At 39.0% G+C, this 23,268-nt stretch overlaps 1 protein-coding gene across 7 annotated transcripts in view; it reads left to right on the top strand.

Moving 5' to 3' along the window:
- Window positions 1-21,347, top strand: part of RALGAPA1 (Ral GTPase activating protein catalytic subunit alpha 1) — a 129,097-nt gene extending 107,750 nt beyond the window's left edge. For 2 of the 7 annotated variants that reach the window (XM_058026907.1, XM_058026904.1), the window contains 3 exons: window positions 8,021-8,145; window positions 18,299-18,413; window positions 19,992-21,347. In XM_058026907.1, the coding sequence (XP_057882890.1) occupies window positions 8,021-8,145; window positions 18,299-18,413; window positions 19,992-20,088 (337 nt within the window). In that variant the 3' untranslated portion in view covers window positions 20,089-21,347. Of the gene's footprint in view, window positions 1-8,020; window positions 8,146-8,765; window positions 8,797-8,977; window positions 12,931-18,298; window positions 18,414-19,991 lie in introns of those variants that run through there. The other 5 variants (XM_058026909.1, XM_058026905.1, XM_058026906.1 and 2 more) reach the window with 4 other exon arrangements.
- Window positions 21,348-23,268: the final 1,921 nt, after the last annotated feature.

Below are 23,268 nucleotides of genomic sequence, written 5' to 3'. Positions count from 1 at the left end.
TTTATATCCTAAAGACAATACAGAAATTAAAATTTATTTTCAGTTCAGTTCACTTGCACTTTAATTCCACATATCTTTATAAGCCTTCTGTGAAGGACCTTGGTGCAGAGTGGTTACATTTTTCATTCCATAATTGAGTGTTTTTAAGTGGTTAAGCACAGTCCAAATTTTATCCAATTCCAGCTTGTGTTAATGGTGCTCCACTCACACTGCCTTAGCACCTGTTATGGATTTTGAGTCATCTGGCAGCCCGTGGGACTTAGATAAAGAAGTACCAGGTGTCCTGCCTGTCTCTTAATTGAGACGCAATGTAAACAATATAGACTTGGCAATATGGTTATAGAAATGGATTAAAGCCCAGCTTTGTCTGCTCTGATGAATCACAGCTTTTTCTTCCTAGAAGATGTTATAAACCACTGATGAATTTGGTGAGCTGTAAGATTTTGTGGAACAGCATAAAAGTAAACAATGCATCAAGGATTTTCCTAGAAGGACAGTTTTGCAGAATGTTAAATTTGTCGAGTTTTTTAATGAAAATGTAAGCATCAATTAGAATTTCTTGCAGTAATTTAGCAATTTTGAAACCGCCCACACTATAAAAATTAAGATTGTTACATAAATTCAGATAAAGTCATTGCCTTTCAATATGTAGTGTGTTGGTAAACTAGGCAGAAAACAGTACCATTAACTTGGAAACACTCAATGGCTGCAACTTCATCTAGCTACACTTACATTGCAGGACTTTTAACCATATAACCATGGAGTAGATATAATGTAAATTATCTCCTTTAACTGTAAGATAAGTAATCTTAAATAAAAAATGTCCTCCAAATGGCAAAAATGCCTGATAACTGTTAATTTATCACAGATTTATTTAACTGTTCAGTAGTATAAAAACTATTACAAAAGCAATTTTCATTATATTCATTGAAAGGATGATGCGACTATGTTTTGGAAACAAATTGCAATATTTGGAATAATGGAATTAGTTTGTATAAATTTATCTATTATAGATTCCCTTATTTTCTTCATGAAGGAGCGTACCTAAGAAATTGCCTCAAAAAGCCCCTTGCAATTATAGCTTGATTTGAAAAATAATGTCATTAAATATGTTAGATAATACATTTTAGGCTTGCTTAAATTCTACAGTCTTGGTCTGTTACTTGTTTTTCGTATACATTCTCATTTTATTAGTGAGATATCTACATTAATTAGTAGATTGTAACATATACATTACTTATTAAAATTATTGATTTTGGATAATTTATAGAGCCCGTTCTGCAGTTTTAAAATGTTACACCAAATGCAACATACTGATTTACTTTTGACATACATTTTTCATTTCTCTGAGGTTAATGTTCTATTTTTATGAGTAAGAAAATATATTGCTACATTTTATTGCAGGAGAGCTGTCTTGAAAAAGAGGTTCAGTAGGAAAAAATCACCTTAAAAGACTTTAAAATTTTTAATTTTCACCAGCGTAGTAGTATCAAGAATAGTAATTTTTTTTCTTCTCTTTCACCTAAGTAACTTGCATGAGATATGAGGAGAATGTACTGAATTCTGCCTTATGAATCATTGGTGTTGTGGCTAAGTCCAGTTGTATGTGCAGAAGCTTCTTTCATTTACAGCATAGCTCTGTAAACAGGTCCACCTAGCTAAATATGTATTTGCCATTTTCAATATTGACAGTATTTAAGAAACACAAAAGAACCCAGACTGACTTTGACATATCAAGGTGACTTGAGTAAATAGAAGATGCAGCTGGAAGGAAGAAACAAAACCCTCTTTATTTGTATACTGTGCAAACTAGATGTGGAAATTACTGAAATGCAATAAATAGACAACACCATGATACCACTTCTACAGAGTCACTTTTCAGAATAGAAGAGAACTTTAACTATTCCTCTCAGTTGATACTGATCACCCACCTACATACAAAATGCTGCTACTTGCAGGGCTTCCAGCCCTGGATCAATAGCAGCCCAACTTACATCCTTAACTCTAAGAGCCAACAAAGACTACAAATTGCTGTGACTCAGTATGAGTTCAGCTGGTGTGACAACCACTGCACAGTCTCTTCTTTTAGAGAGAGATTTCTCAGAAAAAAAAATTCCATTTCTGTGATGTGTGGGGGTTTTGTCTTGTCTTCCTGTAGAAGTCAAATTCTGCTTGGACTAAGTTTTCCTTTCGGCTTAAAACCTTGATCCTAACCTGTACTTGTTATCTTTATAGGGGACACCATTCTCCTTTCACACTTTGATGTAAGGAATTGAAATTTACTAGGAAAAGATGTGCCAAGTAAAATCAATTCTTTCATCATTTTAAGTATCTCAAACTGTAGCAATTTATTCTGTTGGGTTTGCACACCTTTTCAGGCCAGAGAGCAAAAAACTTAAAATCTCCTACCAACATATGCTCTTCACTGTGCTTCACTGTTTCTTTTTTTACTTTGGTCCCTAATATCCTAGGAGCATTTTTGTATGTTGACCATACTACAGATTTGGGGTTTTTTCCTATAAAAAATGACTGATGCTTCTAAATTTGCTGAGGAGGAAAATGTAATAAACCAGAGAGTTCCTTCTTGTATGGCTTTTCTTAAAATATTATCAATCTCTTTTATGTAAATTGTGTATGCATGCAATTAAAAACCTCTTGCAAATGTCCATTTATCATACAAGAAAGTATCTCTGGGAGTAGGATTTTCATTTTCCAGGTAAGGATGGAGCAGCAGTTCAGTTTCTGTGTGTCTTAAATTATTTTCCAAATGCCTGGCAAACAAAGTCTTACTCTCCACAATCATATCAATATATATATTGACTTCTTAGGTGATTTTGCTAACAGTTGGAACTGCCAGGGATGCAGCTGTACATGTATTTCTGAGAGGAGTTTGTAATTTAACCTGAAAAAAATCCATTTTGCTATTTGGAAATGCATGTTCTAGCTTTTTTCCTGGGAGGTATTTTAAGACAATCATTAAAACCCTGGGGTTTTTTTGTAGCTCTGGAACCAAAGCATCTACATACCAATATGCAGTTATTTCATGGTATACTGCACATGTATACTACACATTTATACAAATACATAAGTATGAGGAGGGAAGATTTATGAATAAAGCTTTCATAAAAGTGTCTTAATTCAACACGGCTGGAATTTTTCTTTATTTCATAAAATAAGATTTCTTCTTAATCACAGGAAACATAGATGCTCATCTTTACAGTCTAATCATTATGGTACTTTCTTGGGAGAGGAGAGTCCCTGGATAGGGACTTTCCAGTCCGTGCTCAGGAAACATTTACCAAATGGTTTTTGGAGCAGGCAGTAGAACTTCTTCTCCAGCTCATTTGAGAATCTAACACTTAGTTGTTCTGGTAACAGATTGATTACATAGTTGTGAAGTGGTTTGTCCTTAAATAAACTCTTGGAAATCTTATTCCATGTTTAAACAATTTTTTCTTCATTTTTTTCCAGCTTCAGTTTAATGTCATTTTAGGATTGGTATTCCGTCAATGACTATAGCAGTAGTCATCCATCCACTCCTTAACTAAAAAATATTAGATGTATTGTAATGCATTTTAGTCAGCTGTAAAACTGAGAAGTGTGAAGAAGAATGGAAAGAAAATGTGTAGTCAGAATGACACAGTAAATTGTAAAAAATCAATAATCATAGTGATGGGAGAGTTTGGGGAAAGGTAGAGTTTGGAAATTGTTTGTGGACACTTGTGGAGACCTGATGCTACACATAAGCCACATAGAAGAAGGTACAAAAGTGTCTTTCCAAAAGGTCAAGATTAGTGAGAGTGACTGCATTAAATGACTGGAGGTGAGTGGTTTTGGTAAAATGGATGGAATAGGTATGGACTGTAAAGTTCAAATTAGTAGCCTGCATTTGCACTAGGGAGTGGCAGACTGATGGCAGTGTCTGAGAGAATGCACCATCTAAGTAATACATCCAGAAAGTGGATTCTGCAGTGCTCTGAGTAGATTATAAAAGGATTAAAAATGCATTTATTTAGGCCAGAGAAAAGGATATGGCAGTAACTGAGATGTGAGGTAAGAGCCTAGGTAATTTGTTCAGATAGATGGCTAGAAAAAGTTTTAGCTTAGATTATGCATAAAGACTCTGCAGATGTAGATGTATTTTGCCATAGGAATCTAAAGCTTGGAAGTGATACAATCAACAGAGATGGAGAGCTATTAGGTGAAGACATGAAATTATATTTTTCAGAAAGATTGGGCATAAGTAGGTGATCTGACAGCCAGGCTTTCAGTGCATGTTCCCAAGTGCAAATCAACAGGTCTAATAATGGAAAGTACAGTATTTTCAAATAATAGATCTTTTCAGATAATTATTAATAGGAATAATTACAGATTTAGAGAATAAGTAAAATGGAGCCTAATGTAAATGAAATATTGGCTGAAGTGACTACAACCTGAGTGACCTATAAAGATATGATTCCTAATTTTCTTTTGGTAGTGATTCTATTTTTCAGAACTTGTTCTTCTGAAGAAGTATAATGAAGTAATATTTTTTTTTTTTGTTATGTTTTTTGCAGTTATGCATCTGCAAGTTTTTAGCTGACACATTTGGGCGATGCCGGCACAATTAATGTATATCATACATTTTTATCCATTCTGTTTTGTCCTAGTTAGCACCTTCTTCAGAAGCAAACAGCTCACAATACTGTTGTTTGGGTGTTTTGTCACTCTCTGTGCCAGTCTTTCTCCATTGGTTTGTCTGTGCTTCCTTCCCATTCCATCTTAATTGCTGATGCCAGTGGCAACATCCACTTGAAGTAAGAATACAGCTTGCATTACCCTATTATTAGTAGCCATTGAGTTTGTATGTGCCACTCAATCTGTAAGTGCTAATAAGTCTTTCCTAGAGAGCAGTGTTTTAAAGAAACAAATGTCTAACCTATTAGAAGTAATGTAGAAATTAGCTGCCATGGGTTTATGGTCACTCTTGCAGACAGTTGCATTCAAATAGAGTGTAGAACTAGATTATCTTAGAACCAGATTATTTTAGCCACAAAAGCAAGTAGAATTGGAGTTTCAAAATAACTAGGATGTTCTCAAAATACAAATTACTAGAAGATAAAAGTATCTCATCTCTGCAGTCTCTAACACAGAAACAGAGTTCTTCTGAGGAGAGTCTGTAATTTCTTAGTGCAGAGCAAAGCAAGCTTTGGATTTGGAGTTTGCCTCAGATTTTTTTTTGTTTTTAAGGTGGGTTAGGTTTTTAGCAAGCTGCAGATGGTTTTGTGGATTGTTAGGATGAGCAGCAACCTAGCTAGCTGAATTACTTTTCTCTTGGTGTACTAAGTGTGCATTTGAATTAGACTTGTAGAACTGATATAAGCATATCCTCTTCACTGTCTAACAAAAACGTCATTATTGTCCTCAATCAGCATCTATCTCAAGACTTCTAAATTTGGTTGTACCAAGATTAGAGAAAAAGAATGTCCTTGTGATGTTCAAAGCAGTAACTTTCCTTCATTTTGCCTTATTTCTGTATAAGCTTTGGATATAATAGGATAAACTAAAAGGTTTCCTTTAGAGACCTCTGAAAGTAGAGCATTTTAAAAGCAAGTAGGTGTCTCTACCCTACTTTTTCATGAAGCATTTTACCCATTCAAGCAGACTTTCAAAAACAGCTTGTTTTGATAGCAGCCTGCTCTCCTGTGGGCCTTCAGCCTTTGCTTCCTGGCAGCACCTTTGGTGCGAAAAGAGAGTGATCAATTGGGAGACTATCAGTGCCAGCATGCATAGAGTGATAAGTTAACACACCACTGGGAATTTCTAGGGCCCACCAAGATACTTCACTTCTAATGTGCTAACAAGCTCATTTTTCTACCTCTTGCCTCTTCAGTTATTTTTTTTTCTCAGAAGAGCTTAGAAGTTGAGTGCATCAGGCATAATGAAAAGCTCTGTAGGAGGGAGAAGCAATAACCCCATTTTTCCCTTTTCAGCCAAATAGAAAATTAGTTTCTGGTAATACACAAAGGCCAGTATTTTTTGTGCAAGGGGCACTGCTGTGAATCAAAGGACTCTATTAACTGCAGAAAATTCAGCAGCTGTGAATCTCCCCCAATGAAAAAAAAGTGCTTTTCAACAAGTTGTGAGATACGTAGTATTATTTAGACTTCAACCATCAGTTTCATCCTCTACCACTTATACATAACCTCTTAAAAACTGTGCTATATTACTGTCCTCTGTTCAGGCTCAATACTGTGTTTATCCCCCAACCTAAGAATCATTACAATGGGAGATTTTTATATTTTCTCTTGTCCCAGTGCTTCTATTTTAGCTTGTCCAAACTGAGGCTTCTGCTGTGGTTCAGCTGTCTCTGGATTCAGAAGGAATTCAGAGCGCAGATTTTGGAGAGAAAACTGTTTCCCAGTTTCACTATGTAACCTAGTTATGGTCTAAGGAAATATTATAGAAATAATTTTATTCACTGAAACTTGTTTCTAGATAATATAGTCTCTATATTTTTTTCATGTTTAGATAGACTAAAATCTACTGTAAATATTGTACAGAAAAAATTGCAAAAAATTAGTAGGAAAAGTTCTGTAATTGTAGAAATGTAGTTTTGTAAGATAATATGAAGATTATTGTTCCTAACTTTCATTGGGTGTTGGGAATTTTATTGCTTATCATAACTGAAAATAGTATCATTATTTTAACTCTTATCACTCGTAATTAAAAATGCTTATCATGTGTAATACATGAGTTTCTGTGTTTGGATTGCTAAAAAATATGAGCAATGTGAGTATTATCTCCATTTCACAGGTGGTGAAATTGAGTCAGAAGGATACGTTCCTCACTGTCCCAGATTCCCCCCAAAAGAACAACAGACCTGAAATAAGACCCCAGAATTTTAAAGAAACCTATTTTGAGTGCATTCCTCCACAGCATGCTGATTTGTTTTGGGATATTTTTTTGGAAAACAGAACTATGCAAGTAGAAAATTGTCTCACTATCTGCAAATAAAATATGGGAAAAAAAGTGGGCACAAATGTAAATGTCAGGGAAAATTTTTGATCCTTCTGTGTTTGTGTAAGATAGCTGGAGAAGGTTTCCCTCATTCAATATACTGAGTCCAGCTGGAGGACTCTTAAAGTTGTGTGAGAAAAGGTTAACTGATTTCTCAGTTCAGCAACTATACAACATGAAGTCAGCATGGTGTTTTTTCTTGATAATTGTATGTTGCTGCCTGCTGCTCTACATTTTGACAGCCATTTCCATAGTTGCTTTCATGAACAGCAGAAATATTCTCTCTTTTTCTCGCTCTCTCTGTGCCTACAGCACAATCGGGCCTGCTGGAACAAGAAGCGTGGAGAGGGTTCTTCAAAAACAACAACACTTCAAGATACCAGTCTCTTGTCAGTAATATTGGAGGGGGAGAACACAGGAAAAAATAAGAAATACAGTATTTTACTATCAGTGCCCTGCCAACACCTCGTTAACCAGTATTTAAGGGTCCTGTGGATTCTTTACAGATATTCTTGCTTGTTTTAATGACATAATTGAGAAGGTGTTTTTCCCAATACTGAAATTTCACTATATTTGTCTTAAATGTGTGTGTGTTTAGGGATTATGAAAGCAGTTTATTATGGAAAAGTGCAAAGTAATTTGTTTTGTTAATGCTAAGGTATGTTTTATGCTACATCTCCTGAAAATTGAAATGTTTTTATATTTAATTGTGACCGGAATACAGGCAAATCAGTTACTTAAACGTTGTTGTTATTTGTAAACAGTTTCAGGAAATTCTGCATCAGACATGAAAAGAATATAGTTAAACCATAAGGTTTACATTAATCATGTGTATCTTACACTTAATATTATGTCAATGCATCAGACAATATCACAGTCATATAAAGAATTAAAAATAAGTGTGTACACTGAAATACATTATAGGTATTTAACTAAAACAAAAATTCTGAATTACTAGGCAATGATATTTAGCAGTTACAGTACGTGATATAAATTCATCCTTAATTCTTGGCTAACTCAGCTACGAGGAGAGAGCACGATACCTGCAAACAATTGTTCAACATCATCTAGAGCCTACAACATTTGAAGATTTTGCTGCTCAGGTTTTTTGCCCAGCACCTTATCACCATTTGCCCTCAGAGACGGGTAAGAAGTAACAAACAGTTCTCATAAAATCTTAAACTTGAAATGCAGTATCCTTACTTATAAAGGCTAAAAATTCAGACCTTTGCACATCATGAAGAATTACCATTAATTGGAAAGAATATACATGTTTGAGAACGTGGGCAGAGTTGACTTTAAATCTTCATTCTGTTTTCTGGCATCGTAAGCCAATACCTAGCATTAGGATTTGGCAAGATGCTTTAATATAGCAACCAGACCCTGTATTTTTATCACAATCCCCTGTATAAAGTCTGCTTGGAAACATTGGTACTGTCATGTAGGCTGGTTAAGGTAGAAACATTTTTAAGTGCACCTTCTTCATAAGAAAGTTTCAAGGCTCACTACATGTTTAGAATGTAAAGTTTTAAACTGAAAATCTGAGCCTCACAATCTTAATTTTGTTCCCATGTTATTAATCACAAAGTTGGTTTTAAGGTAGTTTTTACTTTCCAGTAAAATACCTGTTTTATAAGAGGATGCTGCATTTTTTTGTTACTAATAAGAAAATCGGTAAAAGAAAATGAGTAACTCAAGGCCTTCCTGTTCTGACATTTCTTGAACTCCTTATGATTATTTCATTATTTTATTTCCCCTCTTTTTAGATCATTAAATATCAGTTCTGTTTATCTGAAGGTAAGACAAAGTGTCCAAAAAAACCCTTTGTTCCTCTTACTTTTTTACTAGAACACTAAGCTTGTAACCAAATTGTATGCAAACTTTCCTTGTTGCCCTTGTTCACACTAAAAAGAATTTCACACTGATTGAGAAATGACCACTACATCTTCTAAAAGTTTTAGTCTTTTACTAACCTCAGGTCTGCATGAAGCACTAACACTGGTTCTGGGATTAAGGTAACTAATGATAGAGACAGTTGTTGAATGAGTAACACTTTATTGTGTTGACCTTTGTTTCTCAGCATGAACAAGTAGTACTGGATGGCAGTGGTGTGTTTTGTACCCTGTACTGTCTTTCATTGATGTTGTAAGACATTCTGCAGTGATAACCTAGGAGAGATGGAGAAGAAGAATGTGTAACACTTGAAATCCCCTGTTCAGAAAAACCTTATTTAATGATAATCAAAGTGCTTCCATGGAAAAACTTGTAAATCTAAATGAAATAAATTTTGTCAGAATAGTTTGGCAAGTTGTTATCTGAAAATTTGTTTCTCACTTCCAAAATATATACAGAAATTAATTATGAATTATTATCTTTTTTATTATAAATTAAGAATTATGATAGGACTACAGAAAGAATGACTGAGATATGTTAAAAGGTTGAGGCTCCTTTAAAATGCAAACAATAACTAGAAATTAGGTGCAGTTTCAAACTATAAAAAGTGGTATAATTATGCTAACAGAAATAGTTGAGACCAAAGGCAAACAAAATTAAAAGTAAGTAATTTAATTAAAGCAATATAAAAATTAGTAACATAATTTAAAGTATGAAAACATTTGAATAAGCAAAATCTATAACTAGAAATATTAAAACCAAACATTAAAAACAATAACGAGATATACCAGTGCTTGCCACATTTCCTGTCAAGGGACCTAGTGAATATTCAGCACCAGACACTTTTGTATGGCTAGTATATATTCTATATTCTAGTGCACTTGTTGAAGTTCTGCCCATTCATTTTAAGAAGTCTCATTCCAAGCCAAGTTGTTCTGCCCTCTTCTTCTAATTCATTCTTTCAGGGTGAAGCAAGACTGCTTTTCTACTAGTTTGGGGCCTCAGAGTACACTTCTCTATAGCGGCAATTCCTGTATTCTTTTAAAATTGGTACTCTCTAGCATGATCTGAAAGGAGATTATGATTTTTAGAAACTAGGTTTTAACTTTTCTATCAAAGTTAATAATCTTCTGTAGCAATCTCATTAATAGGAGCTTGTGATGTGTTTCACATCTGCACACAAGCATGTGTGCGTCTGCATACCATGAAACATGTCCTGTCCTGGGAGCCACATTCTTCTGGACCTTGCACTGTGCAGTGGAAGTGACCAAGACCTCAGTGTCAGGAGCAGCCAGAGCTTCCTAGGACAGATGTGCAGCACAGTGTGACCCAGCCTGGCCCCACCTCTGCCTGACTGAGCTTGCATTTCAGCCAAGAGAAGCTGGGGGTGCTCTGGCAGTCCTGCTTGCAGCCTGATCCCTGTTCCATCCCTGCTCCTGGAGCTCGGATACTCAGCTCCAGCACAGAGTGCCTGGAGCAGCACTGATCCATCTGCCCCCAAGCTGACTCTAGAGGGCACAAACCCTACAGCCTGAGGCAGGTATAAAATAGCACTGCCAGAAAGGTCACCCCAGGGCTTGGGGTCAGCCTGGAAACCACTGGTTTCCAGTTCTAGCAGAGGCAGACCTGTGAGCTACGTTGCTGCAGATGACCCAAATTTCTGAGGGACTGTGATCCCAAAGAAGAGTTCACCAGCAGTGCTATTGAAAAAATAGATACCCCTAAATTTCCAGGGGCCCTGCAACAGGTGGATTTCTTAAAAGAGGTGCAGAGCACTGAACTGTGCCAGGATTACACACAGGAGTGGTGCTGGAGTCCTGCCTGGGAATCCACGTGCATTTATCACCCTCAAGGTGACTCAGACAAAAATTTGCAGGCTCCCAGCCAGATGTCCATGTCATCTGAAAATTTCTAACCAGTTTCTAAGAATACATCACATTTTTTAAATACAAAATATTTCATTTATATATGGAGCTTCTTTTAATAAAAAGTTATTGACCAGAAGAGGCTAAGAAAAAAAACCCCACATTTTAGATATTATAGAAATAATTGTTTTATTGGATCATGATCTCAGTGATTACAACTTCTGAATATGTTTAATTTTATAAAGTACTCTCCTTTTTTTGAAAATACATTTTTCCATCTAAGAGAGATCTTAGAAACTATGAGTCTGCTACAGCCCATCACCAGGTGTTACCATTTTGTTGTTGTGATCACATTGGCCATTTTTTTCCATTTGAGCTATGAGAATCAGAGCAAATAGAGAACATGCCATTTGGTAACAAACTGTGTTTTCTCAGATGGACTTATTTTATCAAAGGCCTAGACATCAGCAAAAGCTGTTTCCTTTTTTATTGTGACTGCTCTTCAGTACAATGTGATTGTGGCAGCTGCTGGTTTATCTAGAAGCTTAGTTTGCCCTGTCAAAATATCTGACAAGTCCACCTTCCCATGTGTAGGAACCTGACTAGAGTAGTGAATGTGTACATTTAAAGAAATTGAGATTTACCTATACTTAATCACAGAATGCAATTCAGTTGCTTCTGTTTTTTACCTTGTGCTGTTTCTGTTACATTGAGTAACTGGAAATACTCTGCTAAATAGGGTAACACGTCCTATGCAGATATTGAGTGAACCAGATCTCTGTGACAACAGACTGGGTTGAGGGAACTGTCAATGATAAGCTCAATTATATTGAAGGGCATATTGACCTCATGATGCTAAGATTCTGATCTTTTAAATGTACTCATGTCTTACTCATGTCTTTTTTCTGTCTTCTTTTGTTCCCTTTCTTCCTACTAAGACTAGTACCTTATTACAGTACATTTCTGAAGAGGCCCCTCTAAATTCATCATAGTATATTCCTTGTGACAAAAGCATCAGGCTTTTTGGTCCCAACAATCATTCCTGCCTTTTCAAGCCTGCATTCAGAACAGTTCTACTGCCCCACTCCCAGAATAAGACTAACTGGGGTTGCCACCGTGCAGTCAGGGAAGCAGGGGAATGTAGAGGTAATGGTGATTTCAGTCTTGCACAATTAAAAATCTAGTGCAACAGCTTGTATTTTCTTCTGCTCCTTCCTTGCTGTGAAACGTTGAAACTAATAATCTTTTTGGCCCTGTACCACCCCTTCACAGATGAGAATGATGGTGATTTTGTCACCATAGAAGGATCTGAGTCACGCTTGGTGGTGGTGGTTTGTGATTGGAAGTGAAGCTGAAATACAGAAGTGAGGGCTCTGTGTCTAGAAGGGTTGGAAGAACTTCTCCTTATCCTTTCTCCAGTACAAACTTAGGATTCTTTTTTTTTCATTCCAAATCAGAGCAAAACCTCAAAACTTAGTGACTTTTTCCAAAGAATTCATGTTGGAATGGCTGAAGCTGAAACCTTATACATTTCTGAACTATTGCGTTGTCATCTTATTGCAAAAAGTTCCATACCCTCTTGGTCATTGCTTATGGGCAACTCCTCATAGCACTGACTCCTTCCTCTTCACAGCACAGCCAACAAACTCCAACTCTTCCCTCACCCTGCTAACCCACTCTTTTGTAGCACTTGTATTATTGGACACAGCTGTGGCCTGTTAAGGGCAGGCCTGTTCCCAATCTTTGGTGATTAGTACAGCTGCAACTCCTCAGGTGTGAGACTGCCTTCTGCACTATCTTTATTTTCTTACATTCTATTCCTCCACACTATTGTCCCAAAGTCAGCCACTTGGGTGAAGGTACACTCAGCACTTTGAGACAGTAAATTCAGTGTGGACTGCTAGAAACCCAAACAGATCAACTTTATACATTTAATGAAATGGGTCTACTGAAAAAAATAGTATGATTGTTCAATTAAAAAGCATCCCATGCATATACACAAGGGGACAAAAAAAAATTTTAATCCTGACATTTTCTAGTGTTTTAATTTTTTTACTTTATTTTCTTGTGACATTTGCCTTGTGTAATTACTTCAATTTTTGTTTTAAAGTATAGTGCAAAACAGAATTTCTAAAACACTGATTAACAGCCCCAGGATACATTAGCAAACTGCAACCTCCTGCAGACTGAAATAGGACATTAGTTTGTAGGAATGGTAAGCTCTCTTAGCTCTGCCTCAGTCTCCACTAGTGGAAAGACTGGGAATTTAGCTAGAGGTTTTCTCTGGTTTTTGGCAGAGAGAAATAGGCTTATCTTACACACATAGTTCCAGCTAGGTTCTGAAGAGCATTCTTCACTGGACATGGTCTTGGCTGATGTTTTGCCAGAAACTTAATCTTATTTTGTTGTCTTCTTTCTCATGCCTCTTATTTCTCTCTCTTCTACCCAGTTCTGGTCTCTCAGGTCTTTAGACCATCTCACCTTTTTGCCTTGCTTTGCAGCTGCTTCTGCAGTCTTTCTACATCTGCTTCTCTCTTCCTTTCCTCATTTCACAGAATCAGTGAAAGACATAACTGACTTGATTCTAGCAAGGCTGCTAAGCATGATGGATAACTTGGCCAGATTTGGACTGAAATATATAAGAGTGGCAAAGGGCACAAGCTGGACAAAAATGATTGCACTCTTCCTTGAAGGTCAGCTGGGACATGCTGAAGTATCTCAGAAGACCATCAAAATTTACCAACAAACACAAATTATTTTCCCCTATGGTCACTCACAGACATAGCACTCGGGGCAGTGCTGATCCAGACAATGAGGTGTGATTAAGCCAGAAGCACTGAGAGTAGTCTTACCATGCAGCTCTTTCAGGCCTCTCCTTTGAAAGTCAAAACTGATGTGCAAGATTAGTCATGGCAGCACATATCTTCTGTTACCTCCTGATTCCTCCATCTCACCTCACTTTTAATTTAGTCTATGTGTAGTTAGGATTCCATTTTAGATTTGAATAGTTGATTTCTGAATCAAATAACCAAGATACTATCATTAGAAGATACTAAATTTTTCAAATGGACTTTGAAAATCTCGCATTTCAACTTTGTTGACCCACCTTCTTGTTCAGAGGCAATTGAAATGGCTTTGCATTATGGCCCCAAAATATCATAGCTGATCAAGCTATGGTATTTGTCACTTGTCAAATCTAAGAGGAGAAAAATAGGGATCACTTCCCGATGTTTTCTGCCTCTTAAAAGTCCAAAGACATTTGCTTTGTTTATTTTTAGCTCTTTCTGACTCCACATCATTTGTCCATAAAGCCTTCATATATAACCCTATTTTTATATTTTGGATAACTAAATATATTATTGTGGTTTAAGAATGGTATTTTCCAATTCAGTATTCCCACTGAGACCATTCCAAACCATATGCTGGTTGATCATTCCCCCTTCCCTCAGGTGCTAGAGAGGAGAACTGATGACATTAAAGGCACAGGTTGAGATAACAATTTACTGGAAACAGCAATAAGATAAGAAAATGAACAGCAGCAACAACAATATCAATACTAATGACAGAAGGTACAAGAAAGAGGCAAACAATTCTCATGGACACAGACACACCCCATTCCTGACAATATCCAACTGCTCCTTCTGCCATGCTACACCGATCTGGAAGTGAGCCTTTCCCCCATCCCTGGCAAATGACACCAAGTTGCATAGAATAACCTTTGTGTCCTGGCCATGCTGCCTTCTGGCTGCTGCAGAAATCAACCCTGTCCTGGCCAGAGCCAGGACATATTCCACCCTTTATTCTATACCATCTCCAATATGCCCAGATCCTGCACCTTTTGACTATTACGTGTATCTTCATATCTACATAAGCATGAGTGCCATTTCCATGGGTAATGACCATCCCTCCAAGGTGTCTGTTGACTTCCTTTAGTTGATGACTGTGGGTTCAGTCCATCCTAGATATCTTCCAGGGCAGGAGGATTGGTGGTTGTCAGGTTGCAAGCTGCACCAGGAGCTCACAATTGGAGCAGTTCATATTCACTGTCCACGGTAGTTCTGGCATACAGTGGCAGTGCCATTCAGCAACCACTTCTATACAATTCAACATTTCAGGTTCTAACCCAAAAGTCAAATTCCCTGGAGCTACACATTGTGTTTCCCTGTCCCAAATGCACACATGTCCTTGGGCAAAAACAATCCCATGGATGGGTTTGTCTTTGCTTGAGGCAGGATTAATCCAAACTGTCTTCCCTAACACATTTCTCATATGCTCCACAGGGACTTTGTATCCATCTGTAGTACATTGAGGTTTTGATTGGGCAGGGTAAGCAAGGTAGATCCTCTAGTGTTAACTAACCAGGGGGCCTGTGCTAAATGCAGATCCCAGTGTTGAGGGTCTCACCACCCATTGCTTTCAATGTGGTTTTTAGCAGTCCACTGTACCATTCCTTGTTGCCAGACACTGGTGCAGGATAGGGAATATGATGCCCCAGGTGTCTATGAGGATAGTTTTGAAATGAGTCCCATTGTCCAGCTCTGTTCTTTTGGGGGTGCTATGTCACCACATGAGCTGTTTCCAGGATGGTGTTCTGGGCAGTGATGTGAGGCACAGGGTGTGTCCCAGCCATTCACTGTTGTCTCACCATTGTCAGCACATAGCACTTGTCTAGGCAGATTTGTGGGAGTGCAATGTAATCAAACTGCCAGGCCTGCTCACATTTTTAATTTCAACCCTCGTCCCCCACACCAGAGAGGCTTTACCCATTTAGCCTGACTGATTGCAGTGCATGTTTCATGGTTATGGATAATCTGGGGTATAGTGTCAATCACAAGCCCATCTGGATGTTGCATCTCTTCCCTGATGATCTGAGGTGTTAGGGGCCCACCAAGTCAGAAATCATTCACCCTTATGTTCCAGTCCAGATCCACCTGAGACACTTAAATCTTGGCAGCCCGATCCACCTGTCCATTCTTGAACGTTCTTCAGTAGCACAACTCCAATCCCCCTATGCAATCAGCTACCAGAAAATGAAGAAGGATATGCTCTCCTCACTGATGGTTCCTAGCATTTTGTAGGGATACATCAAAAATGGAAGGATGACGTGGAGTCCTACGTGGCGAGTCACAGAAGCTATTGAGGGACAAGGTAGATCAAGTCAGGGTGCAGAGCTGAAGGCCATCCAGCTGGCCTCAGGTGAATGAGAGGAATGGCCTCTACGCTGACTCGTGCATGATGGCAAATGCTCTGTCTGGGCTACTGAACTGTGGCAAGACATCACTGCCTGGGTAGAGAAGTTGGCTGTAAAAGTACATCATGTAGATGCACACACATCTTCTGTATTGCTCCTCTCTGGAGCTGCCACAGCATTGTCCTTGCAAATATTCTGTCACTTTATCAGGCTTGTGTAGGTGAACTGCTGAATCATTAGAGAAGAGAATTTCCCCAAAAACTGGCCCATTCTCTCCTGCATTCTGTGCTACTCATGACCATCCACCCTCAGGGCAGATCTCTGGCCTGACTCTAAATATGATGTAGACTGCACTGAGGAGAAGTGGCAGACTTAGCAACAAAAATATGCTTTCCTTAACATCCAACAGGAATTCAAAATTCTCAGAAGCTGTTTTAAGAGGTCTGAAGGAGGAAAAGGGGGTGAAAAGCTGGGAAAATCATCTTCCCCATTTCCCCCCAAAGACTGGATGTGATTATTAATGGGCCCCCAGAACTAGTGCCTGAGTAAGGATAGAAGGGAAACACTGAATACACATCCCAAATGACCTTCATTGCCCTTTATTTTACCATGTCATAAACTGATACTCCACAGTACAGCAACAAAGCAATCCTAATCCCTCTCCCTGCTCTGAAAAAGAGCACCATTATGAGCACATAGTGGATATACAAAAACATGTACAGGGTTAGGTACCACACCCACACGAGCAGACCAAGCAACATTGTGACCAGTAGGTTTGGACCTAATCAGATCAGATTAGATCAAATCTTTTTTCAACTCACTCTGGGCAGAACTGTTGTTGTCTCAACCCTTGGTGCCTCACATTGGGCACCAAAGAAGGCTGTTGTGTTTTAGGAATGGTATTCTCCAATTCCATGTTCCCACTGAACCCATGTGCTGCTCCAAACCATGTGCTGCTCTATCACTCCCCTTCTCCTGTGCAGGCTGGAGAGGAGAATTGCAGGCATAAAAGGTAAAGCTAAGAGATAAGAACAATTTTTACTGGAAGCATCAATGAGATAAGAAAACATACAGTAACAACAACAGTGCTGGAGGGTACAAGAAAGAGGCCAACAGTTTGATGTAGGAGGTGAACCGCCCCACAATAATACCCAACCATTCCCTCCACCACACTACACTGACCCAGAAGTGAGCCTTTCCCCAGAAAATGGCACAGGATGCTATAGAATAACCTCCAGGTCCTAGCCATACCCCCTCCTGGCTACCTCAAAAATTACCCCTTCCTGACCAGGACCAGGACAATTGTGGAGAGAGATAAAGATAATAGCATTTTATACTGAAAATTTTAAAACTCCGAAGGGGAAGCAAAATCTGCAAAATTTTTATATACCATATTTAATATCCTCATGTGTGTGTGAGCGTATGTATGCATATATATGCTTATCTAAAATCCAAAGAAATTTAGTTACTAATTAATCTGTTAATTTCTGTCAGACTTTAAATCTATTTTAAGTGCTGTTGTTCTTCACTCTTCTGGTGTGGTATGTTCAGATGTGAAAATCACTTTACATGACTTCTGTTCTTCAATAGCTCTAAGCTTCTTCTTAAAAAATGTTGTTATATATGAATTTGTGCTTGTGTCCACAGGAATTAGAAACAAAATTTTAAGCTATAACTGGAATAATACTTTAATTGAAATAATGGGGCAGACTGAGGTTTTCTTTTTCCAAAAGCCCATGATAAAATTTCACACTAGGGTTTAACCCTTCAATGTAGACTAGCTAGCTTAAAACTAGCTGCTTTTGCTTCATGATTTCAGGAGTATCATGTTAAGACTGGCTATAATTTTAATGTATTCAGAACTGTGAAACAGCTGGAGAACAGAAGCCATATATCAAGTTGCCATTTGTTTTTCCTTATCAGTTGTGTGTATGTGTGTGAGTATTTACCTGTTTTCACCAATGTTAAGCAAGCATTTCAGACAGTGTTTAGGATGTATCTCAGTTGCTATTAATAAGGTTGTTGGATCTGGATAATGTTATAGAATTCTTTTCTTTCTCTCTCCCTTCCTTTTTTTTCTTGTAATGCTTAGTTGGTAAGTATGATGCCGTATTTCAGAGCTGTTGCTTCATTGCACATAACTAACTCATCACTCTCTTTAACCTGTAGCATGAGCAGCAATTGCATAATGAAATTCGAAATTCCGTTTTCTGTGCTCATCTGTTAATACCCTTCAATCTCTGCGGTTCGTGTCTCATGTCTCACACCTGTTATCTTTTATCTTTTCTCCTCCCCCTTCCTCACTTCTTTCCACTCCTCCTTCCTCATCACTTCTTCATTCTCAACAAAGAAAGAAATGCTGTGATATTTCTTCTCCTTCCAAAACCTCCACTAGAAAGCATTGGCCACATCAAGGTAAAGGGCAAAGGCTTGAAACGGAAGGTCTTTCACGCTAGCTGTGAATGGTATGCTGTGCAAAACAACAATGGTTATTTTCTATTCTCTAATTCCCACCATTTGAAATGCTTTAATTTCTTGTAAAATCAGAACAAGATAGAATTTCAGAAAATGCGAATGCGTGTTTCCCTGCTTGCCTTTTCTATAAGGCACAGTGAGTCAGGCATTATCATGCTTTTCCAGATTGTTTGGCAGTGAAGTACCTAGTTCATGAACAAAATTACTGTCACCAGCTGGGGAACAAATAACAGCCCTTTCTCTCCCCTGTCACTCTGATGGGTCATGTCAGTTTGAAGATAGAAAGTACCATGCTCTTGCTCTGGAGCAGGCAGGTGAGGTACCAGGCAAGAACAGCCAGATTGCTAAATACCACAGGTTTATGGCAATCTTTTAAATTTGCTCCTAGATTTCTTATCTTATGACCTCACTTGATTTTAGTGGAATCTTTCAAGATAAATCATGACCAGTTTTGAATTATTTTTCCACCCTTTATTTGTGAAATGTATACTGAGGCAGAGAGATCTTCAGTTCTGATTATTGCATTATTATTTTAAAGAATTACCAGTAATAGCATGATGTGGAAGAAATAGCAAGTGATTTCTGGCTTACTGCAGTCCACAGGGGTTTCCCCATTGACACCTGCAGGACCAGGCTTCTGTCTCTAAATTATATGGGTTAGAAGCCTTCAGAGGCAACTGTGGTAGTTAAGTTCAATCACACTGCCAGTGGCTGTAAATGACTAATGAAAATGCAGTTTAGTTTTATAGATGGGAGTTAATAGTATTAATTTTCTATAGCATGGGAAGGAGAATGTAATTTTGATTTCATATTTTCTCCTTTTCCTTTTGTATGTCTATGGAAGAAGGTGTGGAGACAGGCTGTTTGTAGGAAAGAGCTCTGTCCCCTTGCAGTGAGGACTCTGGGGCCGCTGGAGCATAGCTCTGGGCACTGCGCTGATGAATTACATATCATTGTCTCAAATTCATCTTGTTCCTTTTACAAAGAAACGTTAACATATAGTGCATCCAGTTAGTACAATCTGTTCAAGCTTCTGCCTTGTGGGCCCTGTAGGAATTTGCCTTTTGAAGCACAAACTAAAGTTGGTATGGGAGAAGGTGTTTTGCTCTCTCAGTTGGCCCCCAATTCACTCCACCTCTTCAGCAGCATTCCTAGAGCTCCCTTCATGTGCAATGAGCTGTTAACCTTCATGTTCTCATTAAAGACTGGATTCTTCTGGGTTGTGGTTTGACCAATGATTCCCCATCCCTGCAAGGGAACTGGAGCTGTTTGTTTTCCTGGTTAGCGGGAGAACATTGCCCACTTCAGTGCTGCCTCAATTGCTCAGAGCAAGGGGGTTCTGCAGTCCCATAGCTCAGTGGTTTCTGCAATCATCTTTTCTATAGGGGTGGATTTGTGGCAGTTATTAATTCCATGAGCAATACCACCACCCACAGCTGATAAAGGGCTAGGAGATGCTGTGGCAGTGACAGCAGCACTGAAATTCCTGTCAGCCCCTTGCTAAGAGATCCCGTGCTGCGAGTGTGGCAGGCGGCACTGACGCCTCTGGTTCTTGCTGTCCTCTGCAGGCTTCTGCCCAGAGACTCAGCCGGGAGAAACTCCAGCAGCAGCAACAGCACAGGTGGATGGAACAGACTTAGCCTCTCCAATGTCTCCTCGGACTAGCAAGAGCCGCATGTCCATGAAGCTGCGCCGCTCCTCCGGCTCAGCCAACAAGTCCTAAGGGGCGAGATGAGATGCCTGCAGCTTTCCAGTGAGGAGCACTGGCCACCCTTCCCGCAGCCACTCACCACCTTCGGGGCTTTACTGCTCACGCCGTGCATTCAAGGATAATGTCTCAAATGTGTGTGCACCTGTGCCCTGCATACTCCTTTTCTGTATGTTTATTTTAAACAGTGACACTGGAATTTTACTTTAATAATTTAGCTTTTTTTTTTTTATCAAACTCCAGTCAGCCTTTTTTTTCCTTTGCAGTGCAGTTTGTACCCTGCACCTTTTATCTACTTGGATGATTATGGATGATTAACTTTGGGTTTTAACTCTGGTTGATCTTGAGTCAACATGGAATTAGAGACTGCAGTTGGATTACACTATATTTATTATGCCCCATTGCAATTTTCTCTGTAACAAAGAAAGAAATATGTACAATTTGAAAATGAATGTACAATTTTAAATTGAAGTTGCATTTGTAAAGTCTTTGTCAGATGTCACAATGTTAATGCACAAGATGTGTACAGATTATTTATGTTGAGGATAAAATAGTTCAATGGCGTTTCAAGTATCACAGAATCCAATGAAATAATTTGCTCACAGCACCCTTTCATCATAAAGCGATGTATCATTTCTTAATTCTGCAGATAATCTATGCCAGAAAAAAAAATCACTGTTCTGAAATTCTATTTATGCTCGGCTTCCAAATATTTTTATAATGTTTGCTTTTCCAAGTGGTGTCAATAGTAAATGCCATTGAGTTTCATGAATTTTAGCCATTATCATTATGCTGTTTCATCTAGATGTATATTCTTTTTTCTTACATTAAAAAAAAAAATAAAAACAAACACTTTCCTGATAGAAATTCATTGCTGTGATGATGGGTCCTAGGGAAGAAAAGGGAACATGCTCCGGGAGCCTGGCCTGAAATGCTGATAATTTCAACCTTGTGAGCGCAGATTAGTACATGAGTTCCACCCACCCAGAGGTATTTTCCTACAGAAAATTAAATGCTCACATTTTGAGTCTAGTAAACAACAAAATGCTGTTAACAAAATGTAGCATGGCATCGGTACTAACTGCATGTGTAAATATATGGGCAACAATAAAAAAAGAAATTATGTATTGTCATTCATGTAGTATCTACAAATTTGTAATGGTTGAAGAGAAGACATGTTATTTAATAATCCAATAAAATTATTCTTACCACCTTTTGTATATTAGTTATTCACTTCCCTGATTAGATTCTTAGTCCAATTTGTAGAAGAATTGTGTATTACATGCACATGAAACAGTTAAATGCAATACACAGCTTAGTTTTCCTTTGTATTAAAAAAGCACACACAAGTTCTCAAGAATGCCCAACTGAAAACTTTTCCCCAGATCTTGAAAATAGATTGCATGGAGCTCTGCAGGTAATACAAAACATAGGCTGTTCCCTCTGGCAGGCTGGTTGTTCAGGTGCCAATTGTAGGAGCAGTTAATAACCATCACATTTGGGTCTGCAGCCCTTCATCTTTGACTACACAAGGAGAGAAAGAGGAACCATGATTTAAAAAAACAAAAAACTAGTGACTTTCTCCAGGGGCAAACTCATTCAATTCCATAAAGAGGCATTTTTACCTAAGTCTCTGTTGTCAACAAATGACAGAAAAATGCACAACTTAAATTAACATTCTTTATTTTTGGCATATTACTGAATTGCAAGTTTAGCCTCCTTTGTCAGAAAGCAGATCTTGGCTGCATTAGGTTATATTGTATTAATTCATTTGTCCAGGTTCTGGAACTAAAATGACAAAGTCCGTGAAGCACATTTAACATAAAGCACTTATCGCTTGCTCGCAGCCTTTGGGCATGATACATCTTTTGTTGTGTGTAGCAAAATATAAAACTACAGAAATAATTGCTTTAGAGGATGCTAATCGAGAGATTGAAATATTTTGCATGCTCACGTCAGAGAGAGCGTTAGAACAAAGACTGTAACTGGGATCAGTTTGGTTCTTCAGAAGTCACCAGCTGACCCACTTTGCTCTGCTGAATTCAAGAAAGGCATGAGCTTTCTTTTAAATCTTTTATTGAATTTTCTTGCCCTTATTTTTAACCTCATCTACTACCACACTTAGAAACAAGCACTCATGGAAAAAATAAATAAGTAAATAAATAAACAAACAAATAAATAGTGGCTGGAGTGTCAGTAGCTAGTAAATTCAACAGCATTTCAAAGCATTTGGCCAGAGCACTGTCAAAGCCAGGGAACACACACCGCGGGTTGCTTTGCTAAAGGTAGGTGTCGTTAGGGAGAAGGAAGGTAGCCTATCACCTGTGCTTTAGCAACATGTCTAAAGACTGCTTCATGTCCTAATTTCAGCTGCTCACAAGACTCGGAGGAGCTCACATCAAAAGCGCAGCTCACAGGGGAGAGGTCGGAGGCCGCTGGAAGGGCGAGCCGCACACACGGCGCTTTGCGCTCCTCGGTGCGGGGGCCGGCAGGGACACACGCTGCCCACCGAGCCCGGCCCGGCCCGGCCCGGGGCACCGACCCGCCCTCCCGGCTGCTGCCCGTGCCGCGCTAGCGAGCCAGAACGGAGCGCAGCAGCTTTGGGCACGGGCAGCTGCCGGAGGCGGGAGTTTTGCCTACCACACAGTTGGTAGAGGACAGAGACACGGAGTAAGCAGGAGATGCGTACTTAGCTATAGATCAACACCTCGTATTTCAATTAAGCAGACAGCACGATTAATTTCCCATACGTTTTGCTAGCTATTATGTGACTTGACACTGACTTAATATGAACATTTACCTTCTCAGCTACCTTAGAGTACACCACGAATGCTGAAGCTCGGGGGCTAAGGCTACGAAAACAAGGTCACTAGATCAGGCTCCTTTTCTCACGAAAAATAATTCCTCTCTTTAGATACCCTATATACAACCGTAATTCTCTCCGTCGTTACGGAAGATACTGGCGGTAACCGGCGGTGGGCCGCCACCCGACGCCTCGGCTCTGCCCGCCTCCCGGCCGATGCTGGCGGGGCTTCTCGCCTGTTGCCGCCGTCCCCCGGCCGCCCCGGTGGCTGTGCAGCCGCGGGGCTCGCCGTGAGCGCTGCCGGCAGTGCGGCCCCTGGCCCTACACGCCGCCG

Source organism: Melospiza georgiana, chromosome 6, assembly GCF_028018845.1.
Source record: "Melospiza georgiana isolate bMelGeo1 chromosome 6, bMelGeo1.pri, whole genome shotgun sequence".
Lineage (NCBI taxonomy): Eukaryota > Metazoa > Chordata > Aves > Passeriformes > Passerellidae > Melospiza > Melospiza georgiana.
This window is presented reverse-complemented; position numbering and strand designations above follow the sequence as displayed.